The 19,331-nt window shown below is 54.3% G+C and overlaps 1 protein-coding gene across 1 annotated transcript in view; it reads right to left on the reverse strand.

Moving 5' to 3' along the window:
• Positions 1-18,820, reverse strand: part of LOC133355656 (protein Wnt-2b-like) — a 60,452-nt gene extending 41,632 nt beyond the window's left edge. The window contains exons 1-2 of the mRNA XM_061573034.1: positions 18,690-18,820; positions 6,820-7,040 (exon numbers count right to left, since the gene is read on the reverse strand). Of these exons, the coding sequence (XP_061429018.1) occupies positions 6,820-7,040; positions 18,690-18,790 (322 nt within the window). The 5' untranslated portion in view covers positions 18,791-18,820. The remainder of the gene's footprint in view (positions 1-6,819; positions 7,041-18,689) is intronic.
• Positions 18,821-19,331: the final 511 nt, after the last annotated feature.

A 19,331-nucleotide genomic window follows, 5' to 3' on the forward strand; every position in this document is an offset into this window, starting at 1 on the left:
AGAAATATCATCGCGTTCGGACATCGTCGCACGGCCCGTGTCCGCTGGTTTCCCGCGCGAGGGGAAGGTAACCGGTCGCAACGCCGGCCGACGATCGCGAAACAAAACGGCGGCACCACCAAAGCGACCCAACCAATGCCAAAGACGATTAGCGCGGCAGGCGACGTGTGGGTGCAGAATAAGTTCGACGCACGGACATGCGCAGAAAGAACCCGGGCGTTGACCGGCAAGGGTTCGTCTTCTCTCTCCAGCAACGCCACACGAGCGAAAGACGCTCGCACGGTCACCGCGGCCGATGCCGTCGATGCCACGACGCGCCGTATCACCGGGGGGCCGTTGCGAACTCGCCGCCGATTTCCCGGCGGCGGCTTTATGGAACGGTCTACGAAAGTCGGGGAAAACCTCGCCTCCCTGTGGGGGGGGGGGGGGGGGGCGCCGTGGAGATGTCACAGCACTTCTTTAGCACCGTTCGTAGCCGAACCGTGCCCGTCGGAGGAGCCACGACTTCGGGCTCGCCAAGCGACGGCGGTTACAGCCAGTGGAGTGAACTCCGCCCGTTTACGCGTGCGTGGGATACAGCGTTGCCCCCTCGCGTGCGTGAGATACAGCGTTGCCCCCTCGCGCGCGTGGGTTTCCTCTGCTCGCGCCCGTTTCCGCCCACGCGTACATAAACACTCGCACGAGGCTGTCAGGCAGGGGTAGTCCGTAGCTTATTCATTTGGCGCAGAGGGCCTCATGATTGTTGTTGTTATTATTATAATTTTTACGTTTACGCTTGCTCGCCCACGAAAGCCTCGGCGCGTCTGAAGTCTCCCCTTTGTCGGGAGGGTGCTGCCGGAGTTTGGCGCAGCGGGCAGCGATTCCCCCCCCCCTCCCCACCCCCGTGAACGACACCAACCTTTTATTTTTGACTCGCGGGTAAACTTTGGACTTCGGTAAGATTTGCGAACCGACGGCCCCAGCTCTCGCCGTCGCCGGCGTCACGGGAATCTTCGACGTCCACCGCATTTGGCGCGTGGTGCAATCGCAAAAGGAGGGGGATTTGTAGGTCGTCGATTTATTTCATTTATTTTTCATTCCACGCCATTGGAATGTTGTCCGATGCTTTAGCTGCGGTGGTGGGAGGGGGGGGAGGTGGGGAGGAGATCAGAGAAACTGGAGGAGACCAACCCATGCAGAACAGGAGGCGAATATTAAAGACTCCACGCGGAAAGGCATCCCGAGTTGGGGATTGAACCCGGGCTCTTGTCACTGTGAGGCACGAGCGTCGCCATTCTGCCACTTCTGCCAGAGAAGATCGAATCGAACTTGCGACGCCCTGGAATTGCGGCATCCCCACATAGCCCGATGCCAGCATACAAACGCGCATTAATCACGAGGCATTGGCAACATTGGAGAGCGATGAATGGAGACCCATTCGGGCGAGATTGAAGATACAGCGGAGAGATATTTTCCGATAAGATGGAAGAAAGAGAGCGGACAGGTGGACTCAGAATGGGGTATAAGCCGGAGAGATGACAGATGCATTCGGGAGGGATATGAGAGAGACAGGCACGAAGTGTATACACAGAAGAGATGGACGAGCGATGAGAGATGCAAAGACATAACAGCAATGTGTTTACAGCAGCACCTACCGAGGGTGCTGCTGGTTTCACCCCCCCCCCCAACCGCCCCCCCCCCTCTCCCTTCCTACACATCACGTGACTGCAGAAGCCACGCCATGCTGCCACTCGGCACCTGGGGTTCGAGTGGTGCTGGAGGGGGTCGCGCCGTGACGCAGAGAGGCTCGCTAAGCCCTGCGCTCGACCAGATCATGGGCCGCTGTTCGTCCCGCGGGCCGCACGCACGCACGCACCGTACGCACGCACGCACGCACCGTATGCACGCACGCACCGTATGCACGCACGCACCGTACGATGAACTTCTTTCGCACCGCACGTGGCCAACCGTGCTACTTAGAGGTGCCGTGCGGTCGCGCTCGCCTCTTTCTTGAAGGTGACGCCGCCCCCAACGTCCGTAAATAATAACGAGAGCTAAAAAAAGACAAAGACGGCGCGAAAAATCCAGCGGCAGAATTGCGCTCACTTCGGCGGGCGGTCGACGTTCAAAACGAGAACCGGCAACCGCTCAAAGGGATGGCGGCGCTCCCCCGGTCAACCCCCCCCCCCCCCATCTCCCCCCCCACCGGTGATCCGCGGATCGAACAATTCAACCAGGGGTCAAGCGCTTGGCGCAACGGTCCTCCGCTGGCCTGAGCGTGATGAATGATTGAAGGAAGCCGGGGAGGGCCACGCCGAGACAGAGGGCCACGCCAAGAAGGAGGGAGTCCCGCCCACTGCACCGGGGCTCTGACCCCCGGAGCACCCGCATTGGGTTGCCAGGGCGGCACAGCGGGGTACAACACTTGTCGCGAGGCGAGGGGGAAATGCTATATCCCCCCCCAGCCCCCGTACGGATGGAAACGGACGGCGATTAGTCCACACTTGGCTGTACGGCTCGTCCTGGGCGGCTACGGGAAGATCTGTGCAGTGATCCACCAACTGTCGCTGCTGCCTCGACGGTGCCGGGTTACGGTCAGCCGCAGCGTAGCCACCACAGACGTCGCCTGGCGAATTTCAACAAACTTTCTTCTTTTACTTTGCTCGGTAAGACCCCCTTGAGCTACGTAGCTCAGTGTGGCTTACCGAGCGATAGCTAAACAAAGTGGGCTCATCGTCACGTGGGAATTTATGGCAGTCGAATGCTCCAAGCGCGTGATGTCACTTCTAAATGGGGAGAGAAAAAGCGGAGGACCCGGAGATAAATCCACGCAACCACGGGGAGAGAGAAAGACACGCAAACTACAAATATACAGCAGCAGGCGTCAGGGTTTGGGATCGAACCCACGTCTCCTATGTACCAGGCGAGGTAGTTGACATCTCCTAGCCACCGTAATGATGATGATGAGAGAGAGACACGCAAACTCCAAATATACAGCAGGCATGGTCAGGGTTTAGGATCGAACCCACGACCTCCTATGTACCAGGCGAGGTAGTTAACATCTCCTAGCCACTGTAATGATGATGATGAGAGAGAGAAAGAGACACGCAAACTCCAAATATACATCAGGCATGGTCAGGGTTTGGGATCGAACCCACGACCTCCTATGTACCAGGCGAGGTAGTTAACATCTCCTCGCTACCGTGATGATGATGATGAGAGAGAGACACGCAAACTCCAAATATACAGCAGGCATGGTCAGGGTTTAGGATCGAACCCACGACCTCCTATGTACCAGGCGAGGTAGTTAACATCTCCTAGCCACCTTAATGATGATGATGAGAGAGAGACACGCAAACTCCAAATATACAGCAGGCATCAGGGTTTGGGATCGAACCCACGACCTCCTGTATACCAGCCGAGGTAGTTGACATTTCCTAGCCACCGTGATGATGATGATGAGAGAGAGAGAGAGACACGCAAACTCCAAATATACAGCAGGCATGGTCAGGGTTTGGGTTTGAACCCACGACCTCCTGTATACCAGGCGAGGTAGTTAACATCTCCCCAGGCCGTCTCTCCCTCTGCTCCACCGCCGCTCTGAACGCGTTGCTTGCAAGCGCCCAAGTTAGCCAAGGACACGCACGCTCGCTAATCAAATAGGCTGTATAGAGGAATCGCAGTGGGATGATTGCGAGTTCAATACCTGCTTTGGGTGGTGGTGCGGAGTTTGACGAATCTCATTGAACCTCCGCTGATCGATAAAATCGAGAGTGGTTATACTGTAGATAGGCCCAGCCCCGCCATAAGAACGTGGAATGTCCACCACTGTCTCGGACCGTCAAGAGGGGATGAGCAACTGCGCTAGATGCACGTTTCAGCATAAAATCACTTTGATATATTTTTTTTAAATCCACCCACCGTGGCAACCAAATCCTTCACCCACGCAGACGCCCCGCTTATTCGGGGCTCCGCGGACGACAGATTTCAAGCGCGGAAATAAAAATATCGACGCCAAGCGGCAACGCAAACACGGGAGCTTGGCGCACAAACAACACGTACGGATTTAGTTTGGCTATGTCAGGCACCCCCAAGTCTCAGCAGTGGCAAACATGCCATCCCATGCCAGTTGTGCTGGAAACATGCCCAATCAAGGGTAGTTGCGCCCAGTTCGCTTGGTGTGGAGCCTCAGATGGCAGCAGTTACACGCGCACGGGCACATATGCACGCAAAGATAAAGATCCCCCCCCGATAGCCTTAGCAGGCTGCTGGGACAAGTGCTGTTACCGAGTAGCACCTATGAAGGCCGGCACGGCACAAGAAGGGGGTGGGTTGGCCAACGTCACGCCCGGCCGCCTTTGTCTCTCCAGTGCTGCTCATTGAATGGCTGAGTCGAGCTAGGGGAGGCCCACAGTTCAGGTAATCGTCACTGGTGTTGTCCGTGACCAGGAATCGAACCCGGGTTGCCGGGTTCATACCGCCATTCGCTACTAAGTGGCGGTGACGTCACCACGACGCTTGTGCCAGGCCATGTGCACCTTGAGGCCACACACACACACACACGCGTGCATAGCAAAGCACGTGCCGACACGTGGAAACAACGAATATGAAATCGACGCGAACTTGCATGCAGCGCGTGACGTACGAATGCATCCGCACGTTCGTACGCGTGACGGTGGGGACGGTGGGGACGATGGTGACGTTGGTGACGGTGGGGACGGTGGTTCGGTTCATGGGTCACGAGCGAACGGGATGTAACTTTCACCTGAAAGCTCTCAGACACCTACGTACTCTCATCTCCACTGAAATTGCCAACACATCGGCATGTTGCATAGTTGGGTCTCGCCTCGACTATTGCATCTCCATCCTAGTCCGGACCTCCACTACAAAACATCCTCGCATGCGTCGTCATTGCCCAGGGTTCTGCTGAAAACGGGCTTCACAACGACCCTCCATTAATCAGTGAGGCAATCATCAACATCGTCATCAGGAGGAGCATTCTCACATCGCCTTCTTGGTTGGCGTGAGTTGAGCGCCTAACGGCAACCACTTCTAGTCAACGTTTTTATCGGCATCATCCATGATCAATGCACTTCTGTATGCACGTACGTTGAACCTCTTCCGCACCGTACGTAGCGAATCGTGCGAATCGGAGGGGGTGGAAGGACAACAAACTAAACACAAAAAGCAGTTTTAAAGAAACGAGTTTTCAATCTCGATGTAAAAGTGCATCACAGCTCCCAGCGGCTTCCGAATATCGGTAGGAAGAGCGTTCCAGACGGCCGCAGAAGCGCGTCTGAAAGCGCCGCGCCAGAAACGCGGCGGTGACCGCCTCTTTGTTCGACGGTTAGTCCCAAGCGGCGGCTTGCTGGATGAAGGCCTCCTGTAGCTATCAGCCATTTCATTGATGTGCCATGGCAAGAATCTACCCAGCAACCAACCCGGCCAACTCATCGATGTGCCATGGCAAGAATCTACCCAGCAACCAACCCGGCCATCTCAATGATGTGGCATGGCAAGAATCTACCCAGCAACCAACCCGGCCATCTCATCGTTGTGCCATGGCAAGAATCTACCCAGCAACCAACCCGGCCATCTCATCGATGTGCCATGGCAAGAATCTACCCAGCAACCAACCTGGCCATCTCATTGATGTGCCATGGCAAGAATCTACCCAGCAACCAACCCGGCCATCTCATCGTTGTGCCATGGCAAGAATCTACCCAGCAACCAACCCGGCCATCTCATCGATGTGCCATGGCAAGAATCTACCCAGCAACCAACCCGGCCATCTCATCGATGTGCCATGGCAAGAATCTACCCAGCAACCAACCCGGCCATCTCATCGTTGTGCCATGGCAAGAATCTACCCAGCAACCAACCCGGCCATCTCATCATTGTGCCATGGCAAGAATCTACCCAGCAACCAACCCGCCATCTCGCCTCTCCGGCCATCCCCGGTGTTCATAAGTGCGGGTGTTCGTAAGCTGGGTGTTCGTAAGTGCGGGTGTTCGTAAGCTGGGTGTTCATAAGTGCGGGTGTTCGTAAGCTGGGTGTTCATAAGTGCGGGTGTTCGTAAGCTGGGTGTTCATAAGTGCGGGTGTTCGTAAGTGCGGGTGTTCGTAAGTTGGATGTTGGCTGGAATCCTCAGGATCCATCCGGAGGATTCTCTACCCAGGACGACGGCCGCCGGTGAACTCATCACCCCTCGCCCATCCCCTCGTCGCCCCTCCCCCCTCCACACCCCTCTCCTCCCCCATCTCCCACCACCTCGCCCCCCAACCCCTCTCCTCCCATCTCTCCTCCCCCCTATCTCGAACCCATGCCTTCCTGAACACCAGGCGAGGGAGTTAACATCTCATAGCCACCGTGATAATGATGATAAGAGAGAGACACCGTAAACTCCAAATATACAGCAGCAGGCATCGTCAGGGTCGGGATCGAGCCCACGACCTCCTGTACACCAGACGAGGTAGTTAACATCTCATAGCCACCGTGATGATGATGAGAGAGAGAGACACGCCAACTCCAAATATACAGCAGCAGGCGTCAGGTTCGGGATTGAACCCACGACCTCCTGTACACCAGGCGAGGTAGTTAACATATCCTAGCCACCGTGATGATGATGAGAGAGAGACACCGCAAACTCCAACTACACATCAGGCATCGTCAGGTTCGGGATTGAACTCACGACCTCCTGTACACCAGGCGAGGTAGTTAACATCTCATAGCCACCGCGGCGTACCCATCGCACAGCCATCCCGGTACCGTTCCTCCACAGGGGTAGCCCCCCCCCCCTTCCTGTCTCCACCCCCCCGCCTCTCCCCAGGAGGTACTCACTGCGCTGCATGGCCCTGCCGAACACGGAGTGATCTCGCTCCAGCGTGCTGCAGTTCCAGCGGTGGTGCCGGAACTGGTGCTGGCACTCGCGGATCCAGTCGAGGGCCCCCTCGGCCAGGCTACGCATCACGTCGGGCTGCTTCTGGCAGATCTGCCGCTGCTTGCCCACGAGGCCCGGGATGTTGTCGCAGATGACGCGGGCGCCCAGGGCACCGATGAACCTGCGACGCGGGAGGGGGAAGTGGGGGGTGGGAGAGGGTGAGAGTGGGACAATGTGAGAGAGAGAGTGTGAGAGTGTGTGAGTGAGAGAGTGGGAGAGAGTGGGAGTGCGACAATGTGTGTGAGTGAGAGAGTGTGAGAGAGAGTGGGAGAGAGTGGGAGTGGGACAATGAGAGAGTGAGAGAGTGTGAGAGAGTGAGTGAGTAAGAGAGTGTGAGTGAGTGAGAGAGTGAGGATGTGAGTGAGTGTGGGAGTGAGTGTGAGTGAGAGAGTGTGAGTGAGTGAGAGTGTGAGAGTGTTAATGAGAGTGTGAGTGAGTGTTAGTGAGTGCGAGTGTGAGTGAGAGAGTGTGAATGAGAGAGTGAGAGAGTGTGCGTGAGAGAGTGTGAGTGAGTGTTAGTGAGTGGGAGAGTGTGAGTGAGAGAGTGAGAGTGGGAGTGAGTGTGGGAGTGAGTGTTAGTGAGTGAGTAAGAGAGTGGGAGAGGGTGAGAGTGGGACAATGTGAGAGAGAGTGTGCGAGAGAGAGCTTTATAAAATCTTTCATTTCAAAAGGGAGGGGGGCACATAAAGCAAAGCATTGCAAAAAAAACCGAAATGATGAAAGAAGCAAAGTGCCGACTACACCGAGCATCTTCTTGTTTCCTCTGATCGTAAGTGAGAGAGTGAGAGAGTGTGAGTGAGAGCGTGTGAGTGAGAGAGTGTGAGTGAGTGAGAGAGTGTGAGTGAGAGCGTGTGAGTGAGAGAGTGTGAGTGAGTGTGAGAGTGTGAGTGAGAGAGTGTGAGTGAGAGTGTGAGTGTGTGAGTGAGTGAGAGAGTGTGAGAGAGAGTGAGAGTGTGAATAAGAGTGTGTGCGTGAGTGAGAGAGTGTGAGAGAGTGTGTGGATATGTGTGTGTGGATGTGTGTGTGTGGATGTGTGTGTGTGGATGTGTGTGTGTGGATGTGTGTACACTCGCTCCCACAACACTCGCTCCTTCAGAGAGAGAGAGAGAGCAACACGTGACAGTGATTCTCCGTCAGGATCTAGTGGAGGAGTCGCACGTGGAGTCGGGGGACGTCTTTGTCAGCGCGGTCGCGTGCCGTGTTGAGAACCACGTCACCTCAAACACGTGCCCAGTGTCACCCCCCCACCACCACCATCTCCACACAAACAAAGATACAAAGATCCCCGGTGTAGCCTTAACAGACTGTTGGGGCAAGTGCTGTTTGCGAGTAGCAGCTATGAAGGCCGGAGCGGCACACGAGGGGGTGGGTGGCCAGCACCACGCCCGGCCGCCTTTGTCTCCCCAGTGACGATGTTTACACACCGCGCCAGGTACTCATTTGAGGCTGAGTCGACCTAGCGGAGGCCCAGGACCGGTTCAGATAATCGTCACTGGTTTTGTCCGTGAGCGGAAAAAGAACTCAGGTCGCCGGGTTCGTAGCGCAGCGCGATAACCACTACACCACCGCTACCCACTACCACTCCCCAAAGACAAACACACACACACCCACAGACACACCCACAGACACACACACACCCACAGACACACACACAGACACACACACAGACACACACACAGACACAGACACACACACAGACACACACACAGACACACACACACAGACACACACCCACCCACAGACACACACACACCCACACACACACCCACAGACACACCCACAGACACACACACACCCACAGACACACACCCACAGACACACACCCACAGACACACACCCACAGACACACACCCACACACACAGACACACACACCCACAGACACACCCACAGACACACACACACCCACAAATCAAACGCACCCACAGACACACACACACAGACACACACACACCCACACACCCACAGACACACACACACCCACATACACAGAGCACACACACAGCACATACACAGCACACACACAGCACATACACAGCACACACACAGCACACACACACCCACAGACACACATACACAGACACACAGACACACACCCACACACACAGACACACACCCACACACACCCACGCACACAGCACACACACATCACACACACAGCACACAACACAGCACACACACATCACACACAGCACAGCACACACACAGCACGCACACATCACACACACATCACGCACACATCACACACACATCACACACACAGACACACACACAGCACACACACAGCACACACACACAGACACACACACAGCACACACACATCAGCCGCCGTTGCGCGATCGAGCGTGGGCACGGGGGGGGGTTCGCGGGAGGAACGCTCCCCGCTCCGTCTCTACGGGAGGAGCTCTCAGGTTGGGAGCGCGCGCGCGTTTGGAGATGAAAACAAAATCGTCAGAGGCTCCGGCGAGCTCTCGTCGGAGAAAATCGTCGCGAAACTCGTCACGTGGTCACCGGGAGACGCACACACCGCCGATACTGCTGCTGTCGATACTGCTGCTGCTGATGCCGATACTGCTGCTGCTACTGCTGATGCCGATACTGCTGCTGATACTGCTGCTGCTACTGCAGATACTGCTGCTGCTACTGCTGCCGATACTGCTGCCGATACTGCTGCTGATGCCGATACTGCTGCTGATACTGCTGTTGCTACTGCTGCTGCCGATACTGCTGCTGCTGCCACTGCTGCTGATACTACTGCTGCTGATACTGCTGCTGATACTACTGCTGCTGATACTGCTGCTGATACTGCTGCTGATACTACTATTGCTAAGACTGCTGCTGATACTACTGCTGCTGATACTGCTGCTGATACTACTGCTGCTGATACTGCTGCTGCTACTGCTGCTGATGCCAATACTGCTGTCACTGCTGCTGCTGCTGCCGATACTGCTGCCGATACTGCTGCCACAGCTGCTGCTGATACTTCTGCTGATACTGCTGCTGCTGATACTGCTACTGCTGATACTGCTGCTGATACTGCTGCTGATGCCGATACTGCTGCTGATTCTGCTGCCGCTGCTACTGCATATACTGTTGCCGCTGCTACTGCTGCTGATACTGCTGCCACTGCTGTTGGTGATACTGCTGCAACTGCTAACTTTGTGAATTTTGACGAAAAGCCTTCGAGTGATGATCTGGTGGATCTCTGTGCCGCCTGTAAAATCCGCTGCTGTTCGAGCCCCAGATCGTCCCCACGCCTCTGGCAACGCCGGCCAGAAAATACCGCGGCTAACGCGCCCTGCGTTGTTGTTGTTGTTGGTTGTTGTTGGTTGTTGTTGTTGTTGGCTGTTGTTGGTTGTTGGTTGTTGTTGTTGTTGGTTGTTGTTGGTTGTTGTTGTTGGTTGTTGTTGTTGGTTGTTGTTGTTGGATTTTCTGTTTGCACATATTCACTTTAAGATGTTTTCTTGTTCATGTTTTTTGTTTGTTGCGGTTGCACCCGATTCAAGAGCCGAATGGCTCACAGGGCTATACCTAATAAATGAACTTGAACTTTGTTTGTTGTTGTTGGTTGTTGTTGGTGGTTGTTGTTGTTGTTGGTTGTTGTTGTTGGTTGTTGTTGTTGCGCATCCAACTCAAACAAAAACTGCTCCGTCCCTTGTAACTGCGGCAGTACGGAGCGCACGCGAGCCGATGTTGCTTTCGTGTAACCGTCGCCCTAAAACAAACGCTGTCGGCACGGTCGGCTACGTACGGCGCGAAAGAAGTCCGGCAAACGTGACAATCGACTCGCTCTGCGCAAGCCACGTGTGACCGTGGAGGCGGCAGCGAGGGGATTGGTGGATCACACAACGACTTCGACTTACGCGACTCTGGTTTTTAATGGACACAAAAAAATGGGATAAGCACACTGCGACATGATAGCAAATGTAACGTGAATCTTTTTTTTCTTTCAGACGCTGTCTTTCCGACAGACCTGTTCTTCACCTGAGGACGGCTGCTTGCGTTGTGGCCGAAACGTCGTGAGAATTGTACTGTTTAAATTTTATTATTTAATTATTTCCCTTCTACGTCAATTTACCGAAAGAACCAAGAAGATGAATCCCTGCAGTCACGAAAGCTTTAAATCGAAATTTTATTATTATTTTATCATTTCCCTTCCACGTGACTTTACCGAAAGAACCAAGAAGGTGACCGTGAATCGCTTCAAAAAGTCAAAGAGTCACCTTTATTGCGGCGTTGATGCCTAATTCTCATCAACGTTAACGTGTTTATTGTTCCGATTTAAAGCTTTCGTGACTGCAGGGATTCATCTTCTTGGTTCTTTCGGTAAAGTCACGCAGAATGGAAATAATAACATAATAAAAATAAAACATAATACAACAATTCTCACGACGTTTCGGCCACAACGCAAGCAGCCGTCCTCAGGTGGAGAACAGGTCTGTCGAGATCTGTCGAGAAGACAGAGTCTGAATCGAAACGTTGTGAGAATTATTTTATCATGTTTTATTTTTATTATTGTATTATTTCCATTCTACGTGACTTTACCGAAAGAACCAAGAAGATATTTATTGTTGTTGTTTTGAAGCACCATGTCTGTACACACACACACACCACGTGTTCGTGTACAGCGTCACGCCGATGCCAACGCGCGCGACGGCGGTGACTTCTCATTGCTCCGATTCATCCGCAGATGCCTCGATGTCTCCGTGGGGTGCAACTGACCTGGCCTGACCCCCCACCCCCCCACACCGCTGTGAGTAGCTCTGCGTTCTAGACTTGAAGCTTTCGTGACTGCAAGGATTCATACTCTTAGTTTTTTCGGTAAAGTCACGTAGGTAAAAATTAATAAAAATAAAACAATAAAAATTACGACGTTTCGGAGGCAACACAAGCTTCCGTCTTCAGGTGAAACCGTCACAGCAAAATATCTGTACCTTATATAGTGGTTAAGGGGGGAGAATTACCTTGTTATCGCGGCATCTATTGAGGAAGGTCAGCGTCTCGAGAAGCTGTGACTTCTTGTCTCGTTGTCTGTTAAAAATTCTAACAGATAGGTGAAATTCCTCCCCGTAGAGGGTATTCACTTGAAGACGGAAGCTTGTGTTGCCTCCGAAACGTCGTGATTTTTATTGTTTTATTTTTGATTAATTTTACCTACGTGACTTTACCGAAAGAACTAAGAGTATACCTCTGCGTTGCACGCTCGGGGTGTCCCCGTGTCGGCAAGCGGCACGGAAACACTCGCGGATTTGATTTTTTTGGTGCGATTTTGAAATTTGCGACGAAAAAAAAACCAAGGATCCCAAAAGCCCAATGCCCAAGCGTCGCTCTCGTCGTCTTCACCGCGATTGGATGGGACGTCCTGGGTAGCGGGTCGGGGGGTGTTGGGGAACGCCGTGGGCTGGCAGGATCATCGCAGGCCGGCGCGAGTGGCGAGCAGGGAGTGAAAGTCGCTTGGGAGACAAGCAGCCCCCCTCTGCCAATGGTGTGTGCGTGCTGTGTGTGCGTGTGTGCTGTGTGTGATGTGTGTGTGCTGTGTACGTGCTGTGTGCGTGCTGTGTGTGTGCTGTGTGTGTGATGTGTGTGCTGTGTGTGTGATGTGTGTGTGCTGTGTGTGTGCTGTGCGTGCTGTGTGTGTGCTGTGTGCGTGCTGTGTGTGTGTGCTGTGCGTGCTGTGTGTGTGCTGTGTGCGTGTTCTGTGCGTGCTGTGTGTGCTGTGTGTGTGCTGTGTGCGTGTTGTGGGTGTGTGGGTGTGTGTGCTGTGTGTGCTGTGTGTGTGATGTGTGCGTGGTGTGTGCGTGTTGTGTGTGTGCTGTGTGTGTGCTGTGTGTGTGCTGTGTGTGTGTGTGCTGTGTGTGTGTGTGCTGTGTGTGTGCTGTGTGTGTTAGTGTTGTGGTTAGCGCGCTGCGCTACGAACCCGGCGACCCGCGTTCCATTCCCGTTCACGGGCACCAACACCAGTGACGAATATCTAGGTCCACTCAGCCTCAAATGAGTACCTGGTGCGGGCGTGGTGCTGCCCCCCCCCCCTCCCTCGTGTTCCGTGTCGGCCTTCACCGGCGCCGGCTAACAGCACTTGCCCCAACAGTCTGTAAAGGCTACACGGGGGATCTTTGTCTGTGTGCGCGTGAGCTGCGAACTCAGCGACCCGCGTTCCGTTCCCGCTCACGGCCACCAGCACCACCCGACGACGGATTTATCCGAACCGGTCCTGGGCCTCCCCTAGGTCGACTCAGCCTCAAATACAACCCCGTGCGGCGTGTAAACATCGTCGCCACTGGGGAGACAAAGGCGGGCGGGCGTGGTGCTGGACACCCACCCCCCCTCGTGTGCCGTGCCGTGTCGGCCTTCACAGATAATAGCACTTGCCCCCGATAGCGTGTTGAGGCTACACGGAGGGCCTTTGTCTTTGCCTTTAACCGTCCGTCGCGGCCGCCGCACGGAATGCGGCGCGGGCGGCGACCGCCGCAGAGCGCAGAGCGGAGAGCCCGCGTGGGGCAACCACCACCACCACCCCGACGACACTTTACTACACACAGACACACACACAGACACACACACACAGACACACACACACAGACACACACACACACACAGACACACACACACAGACACACACACCACATACAGACACACACACAGACACAGACACACACACGCGCAGACACACACGCAGACACACACATGCAGACACACACACACGCAGACACACAGACACACACAGACACACACAGACACACACACAGACACACACAGTACATACACACACACAGACACACACACACAGACACACAGACACACAGACACACACAGACACACACACAGACACACACCACATACAGACACACACACAGACACACACACAGACACACACACAGTACATACACACACAGTACACACACACAGTACACACACAGTACACACACACACAGTACACACACACAGACACACACACAGACACACAGACACACACACGCAGACACAGACACACACACAGACACACACAGTACACACACACAGTACACACACAGTACACACACACACAGTACACACACACACACAGTACACACACACACACAGACACACAGACACACACACGCAGACACATACACACACAGACACACACACAGACACACACAGACACACGCACGCAGACACAGACACACACAGTACACACACACAGTACACACACAGTACACACACACAGTACACACACACAGTACACACACACACAGACACACACACAGTACGCACACACAGTACACACACACACTATATACACACAGTACACACACACACAGACACACACACAGTACACACACACACACAGTACACACACACACAGTACACACACACAGTACACACACAATTTGGTCCCACGTCCGCAAAGCCGCGTGGAGTCGAAGCACAAAACTCGGTCACGTGGCGCGAGTGCGCGCGGCACGGCACAGAGCGAGGGGGGCCCGCGCGTGACGTTACACGCAGACCCCCCCTGGGGGTCCCCTGGGGGTCCCCTGGGGGTCCACCTCCCCCCCCCCCGTGGGTGCGAGATGCCCTCTTTTGGGAGGTGTGCGAGACACGGCCAAATTATTTTTAAAGGTCAATAATCGAAACGCAAACGAAGCACGGCACGTAAGTAACAACTTACTTTGTTTCGTCAAACCCTCATGTGTTTATTGACATTGTTGTTGTTTTTTTATTATTGGGAACCGAATGGGTGCAAGGCTGCGGTCAATGTTTAAGAGCCGCTGGCTGCAACAACAATGAATGTCCACACGACCACCACGATGATGATGGGCCACTCCGTTGAGATGTCGTGTGTGGCCAGGATGCTTCTGACAAAGACGCTCTTAGCTCGGTTAGATCTTATCTGGTAACATTAATTTTAAAAAAGTTAGTTTCAACGGACGTTTTTTTAGTGATCTGCTGACCTTCCCTCGACTTTGCACTCCTATCGGTGTCACTTTCTGACCCCCCCCCCCCTCCCCCATGGCCAACCCGACTGGCACATCCAGTGGGAAAACAAAGCGCTTCACAGCTCGTCGGATTTCGCCGTGGCGAGAGGTCGGTATAGAGCAGACGAGCGGACGTGGCCTGCCGGGCTACGGATCTCTTGTCTCTGGCTCGCTGACCCCGCAACGTAGCCACAACGTACTCACAACGTACCCGCAACGTACCCGCAACGTACCCGCAACGTACTCACAACGTACCCGCAACGTACTCACAACGTAGCCACAACGTACTCACAACGTACTCACAACGTACCCGCAACGTACCCGCAACGTACCCGCAACGTACCCGCAACTTACTCGCAACGTACCGATTACCGCAACGTACTCACAACGTACCCGCAACGTACTCACAACGTACTCACAACGTACCCGCAACGTACTCACAACGTACTCACAACGTACTCACAACGTACCCGCAACGTACCCGCAACGTACTCACAACGTACCCACAACGTACTCACAACGTACTCACAACGTACCCGCAACGTACTCACAACGTACCCACAACGTACTCACAACGTACCCACAACGTACTCACAACGTACCCGCAACGTACCCACAACGTACTCACAACGTACTCACAACGTGCTCACAACGTACCCGCAACGTACTCACAACGTACCCGCAACGTACCCGCAACGTACTCACAACGTACCCACAACGTACCCACAACGTACCCACAACGTACCCGCAACGTGCCGTCAAAAAACTAAAACAAGAAGAACACGCTCCTGATGTTTTGACACCCAAAAAAAATACGTAATAAATCTGCTTGGAGGAGGGAATGCGACCTGTTGTTATTGGTTTAGAAAGTGCGAAACATCGTCAGTCACCGCTTCGTTTCAGCTACGCAGTGGCTAGGAGATGTGAACTCCCTCGCCTGGTGTACAGGAGGTCGTGGGTTCGATCCCGACCCTGCGTGTCTCTCTCTCTCTCATCATCATCACGGTGGCTAGGAGATGTGAACTCCCTCGCCTGGTGTACAGGAGGTCGTGGGTTCAATCCCGACCCTGCGTGTCTCTCTCTCTCATCATCATCACGGTGGCTAGGAGATGTGAACTCCCTCGCCTGGTGTACAGGAGGTCGTGGGTTCAATCCCGACCCTGCGTGTCTCTCTCTCTCATCATCATCACGGTGGCTAGGAGATGTGAACTCCCTCGCCTGGTGTACAGGAGGTCGTGGGTTCGATCCCGACCCTGCGTGTCTCTCTCTCTCATCATCGTCACGGTGGCTATGAGATGTTAACTACCTCGCCTGGTGTACAGCAGGTCGTGGGTTCGATCCCGACCCTGCGTGTCTCTCTCTCTCATCATCGTCACGGTGGCTAGGATATGTTAACTACCTCGCCTGGTCTACAGGAGGTCGTGGGTTCGATCCCGACCCTGACGATGCCTGCTGTATATTAACAGTTTGCGTGTCTCTTTCTCATCATCATCACGGTGGCTATGGGATGTTAACTAACTCGCCTGGTGTACAGGAGGTCGTGGGGTCGATCCCGACCCTGCGTGTCTCTCTCTCTCTCTCATCATCATCACGGTGGCTAGGGGATGTTAACTACCTCGCCTAGTGTACAGGAGGTCGTGCGGTCAATCCCGACGCTGATGCCTGCTGCATATTTAGAGTTTGCGTGTCTCTCCCTCATCACCATCATGACGATGGCTAGGAGATGTTAACTACCTCGCCTGGTGTATAGGAGGTCGTGGGGTCGATCCCGACCCTGACGATGCCTGCTGTATATTTGGAGTTTGCGTGTCTCTTTCGCATCATCATCACGGTGGCTAGAAAATGTTAACTACCTCGCTTGGTGTACAGGAGATCGTGGGTTCGATCCCGACCCTGCGTGTCTCTCTCTCTCATCATCATCACGGTGGCTATGAGATGTTAACTACCTCGCCTGGTGTACAAGAGCGCGTGGGTTCAATCCCGACCCTGCGTGTCTCTCTCCCCCCGTGCTCGCGTGGATTTTTTTTCTCGGGGTCCTCCGCTTTTCCCACCTCCACATTTCGAATCAACCTCACCCCGCGTTGCGAGCATTTGACCGACTGCTGTAAACCTCTCACCCGACGAAGGCCACTTCGTCTGGGGTGCAATCATTCGTGATGGCCAGCCAAGTCGCTTCCGATAAAGAACCCTACAGCTTAGTGGACCTTACCTGGTTAAGTTTAAAACATATATAAATCATCGTCTTCTTGGTTCTTTCGGTAAAGTCACGGAGAATGGAAATAATAAAATAATAAAATAAAACATAATAGAATAATTATAAAATTATATTAATTTTATTATTTCCATTCTACTTGACTTTACCGAAAGAACCAAGAAGATGAATCCCTGCAGTCACGAAAGCTTTCAATCGAAATATAAATCATCGCTTGAGTTTCAACGTGCTCGCTTTGCCTCGTCCACGTTGAACGCATCAGCTGCTGCTACTGCTCGAGAAGAGCCACCGCCACCACCACCACGACCGCCGTGGCTCACCACTGGAAACGAGGCTCATCCATGCGTCTACCCCCCCCCCCCCCCCATCGTCATCCAACCTCATCATCATCAGCATCCAACCTCATCATGGCTCTCGTCACCTCCTCTCCTTCCCACCCGCCCGCCCTAGACGGGTATCCAACTTCGTTGCGAATGCGCACGATGCGAGGTTGAGCAAAAAAAAAGCCGCCAACGTTTAACAACAACAACAAACAAACAACAACAACAACACGCGTCTGCCGCTGCTGTGGAACCTCTGTTGTTGTTGTTGTCGCCGTCCTTGTTGCTACTTTGCAAGCGACTTGTGTCGGGATGACGACAATTCGCTCGCGGATCCCATCCGCACCGCGCCTCGTGCGCGCTTCTATTTGACATTTTACTCCGATGGAGATCTCGGCTCCCCCTTTTGGTTGTCATCACGCAAATGTTGCTTTTGGAGGGAGGGGGGTCGCTAAAACGTCGTACAATTTCTGAAAGTGAACGGTGCTCACGCGTCCGACGTTATACACCTATAGCCTTGGGGCCCCGCCATGAGAATGTGGAAATTCCACGATTGTCTGCGAAGGACCGCCAACGAATCCAACACAACGTAGAGTTACTGCGCCATGTGCTCTAGCGGAGCTACGGGGGGGTGAGGGTTTGAGTGGCGGGGGTCACGTGTGGCGCAGAGTGGACTGACGGAGTGGGCATCAGCAGCAGTATCATCAGCAGCAATATCATCAGCAGCATCAGTATCAGCAGCAGCAGTATCATCAGCAGCATCAGTATCAGCCGCAGCAGTATCATCAGCAGCAGTGTCATCAGCAGCATCAGTATCAGCAGTAGCAGTATCATCGTCATCACCAGCTGTGTCTTTAGCAGCAGCAGCAGGAGTGTCATCGTCACCAGCAGCAGTATCATTATCAGCATCAGCAGTATCATCATCAGCAGCGGTATCATCAGCATCATCAGCATCAGCAGCAGTATCATTATCAGCAGCAGCAGTATCGTCCGCAGCAGCAGTATGAGCAGCAGCATCAGCAGCAGCAGTATCACCATCACCAGCAGCAGCGTCATCATCATCAGCAGCGGTATCATCAGCATCATCATCAGCAGCAGTATCATCATCAGCATGATCATCCTCATCATCAGCATGATCATCATCAGCAGCGGTATCAGCATCAGCAGCAGCAGTATCATCCTCATCATCAGCATGATCATCATCAGCAGCGGTATCAGCATCAGCAGCAGCAGTATCATCATCATCAGCATGATCACCATCATCCGCAGTGTCACGTGCACGTACCACCAGGATGCGTGAGCAGGCGGCGTGAGCAGCAGCAGCGTGAGCAGCAGCAGCAGCGCCAGGCGCAGTGGCGACCCCGCGGGGACACTGCGCGCCTCCATCCTCCTGCTGCTGCTGCTGCTGCTGGGCGGCGCGTGGTGCTGGTGGTGGTGGGGGGCCGGTGATGGTGGTGGTGGGGGGGGGCGGTGGTGGTGGTGGTGGTGGGGGGCCGGAGATGGTGGTGGTGGTGGTGGGGGGGGCGGTGGTTGAGGTGGTGGGGGGCCGGTGGTTGAGGTGGTGGGGGGTCGGTGGTGGTGAGCTGGTGGTGGTGGTGGGCTGGTGGTGGTGATGGGGGCCCCTCACAGTGTATCCACGCACGGCTCCATGGAGCAGCAGCAGGAGCAGCAGCAGCAGCAGGAGCAGCAGCAGCTCGCGCTCTCCGTGCGCTTCGTGCTCTCCGTGCTCTTCGTGCGCAGTGGCCGCCGCATTAATCCGAGAAGCGCGGCAGCAAAAAAGCTCCCTTTGAAGTCGCAAACTTCAGAGAGCCATCGAGAGAGAGAGAGACACACACGGGTCGAAGTAGGGGGGGGGGGGGCAGGGGGGGGGCAGGGGGGGTGGACAACTTGGGGAGCTCGCGAGAGTTGTGGCAACTTTGCAGCAACG

The sequence above is a fragment of the Lethenteron reissneri genome, chromosome 51 (genome assembly GCF_015708825.2).
Source record: "Lethenteron reissneri isolate LAM-NWPU_2019-01 chromosome 51, ASM1570882v1, whole genome shotgun sequence".
Taxonomy (NCBI): Eukaryota; Metazoa; Chordata; class Hyperoartia; order Petromyzontiformes; family Petromyzontidae; genus Lethenteron; species Lethenteron reissneri.